The sequence below is a fragment of the Microtus ochrogaster genome, chromosome 2 (genome assembly GCF_000317375.1).
Source record: "Microtus ochrogaster isolate Prairie Vole_2 chromosome 2, MicOch1.0, whole genome shotgun sequence".
Classification (NCBI taxonomy): domain Eukaryota; kingdom Metazoa; phylum Chordata; class Mammalia; order Rodentia; family Cricetidae; genus Microtus; species Microtus ochrogaster.
The window spans coordinates 69968984-69969514 of record NC_022010.1 but is presented as its reverse complement, the minus strand read 5'-3'; the positions used below and the strand labels follow the sequence as shown (position 1 = coordinate 69969514).

The 531-nt window shown below is 59.5% G+C and overlaps 1 protein-coding gene across 1 annotated transcript in view; it reads left to right on the top strand.

Annotated features, from left to right (window-relative positions):
* Sim2 (SIM bHLH transcription factor 2) overlaps positions 1-150 on the top strand; it is a 40107-nt gene extending 39957 nt beyond the window's left edge. Inside the window, 1 exon segment of the mRNA XM_026788301.1 lies at positions 1-150. This exon segment is cut by the window's left edge and continues 171 nt beyond it. Within this exon segment, the coding sequence (XP_026644102.1) occupies positions 1-150 (150 nt within the window).
* Positions 151-531: the final 381 nt, after the last annotated feature.

The following is a 531-nucleotide window of genomic DNA, read 5'->3' as shown; positions in this document are numbered from 1 at the left end:
GCTGCGCCCGGCCTGGCCTGCGGCCCCGGAGCCCCCGAGGTGGTCGGTCCGCTGAGGCCGCGACACCCGGGCCCCGTCGCCGCTTCCGTGCCCAGTGCTCCCCGGCCGCACTACCTGGGTGCCTCGGTCATCATCACCAACGGGAGGTGACCCGCCAGGGCCGGTCCCGCTCCGCAGGGCGGCCCACAGGGAGAAGCCATAGGCCAGGCCTTCTCTGGTTCCTTTTTTTTTTTTTTTGGTCCAGCAGATGGAGGGGCGAACTGTATATGCACGATATAAATTAATTTATACAGAGACAACTATTTTAATAGAACTCCGCAGCCGCCTTTTAGATTTTTACCATAGATGCTGGTGGAGGGGTTGGGACCCAATTGGAGGATGGGGAGAAGGGATTGCCCACCCTTGTCGCCAGGGGCCGGGTTTCAGAGGGCAGAGAGTCCAGATGCCAACCTGTGACCTCAAACTACTCAGATCCCGGGGCTTTTGGTTTCCTCACCATGAAGTCAATCAAGCCGAGGCCCAACAATGGGA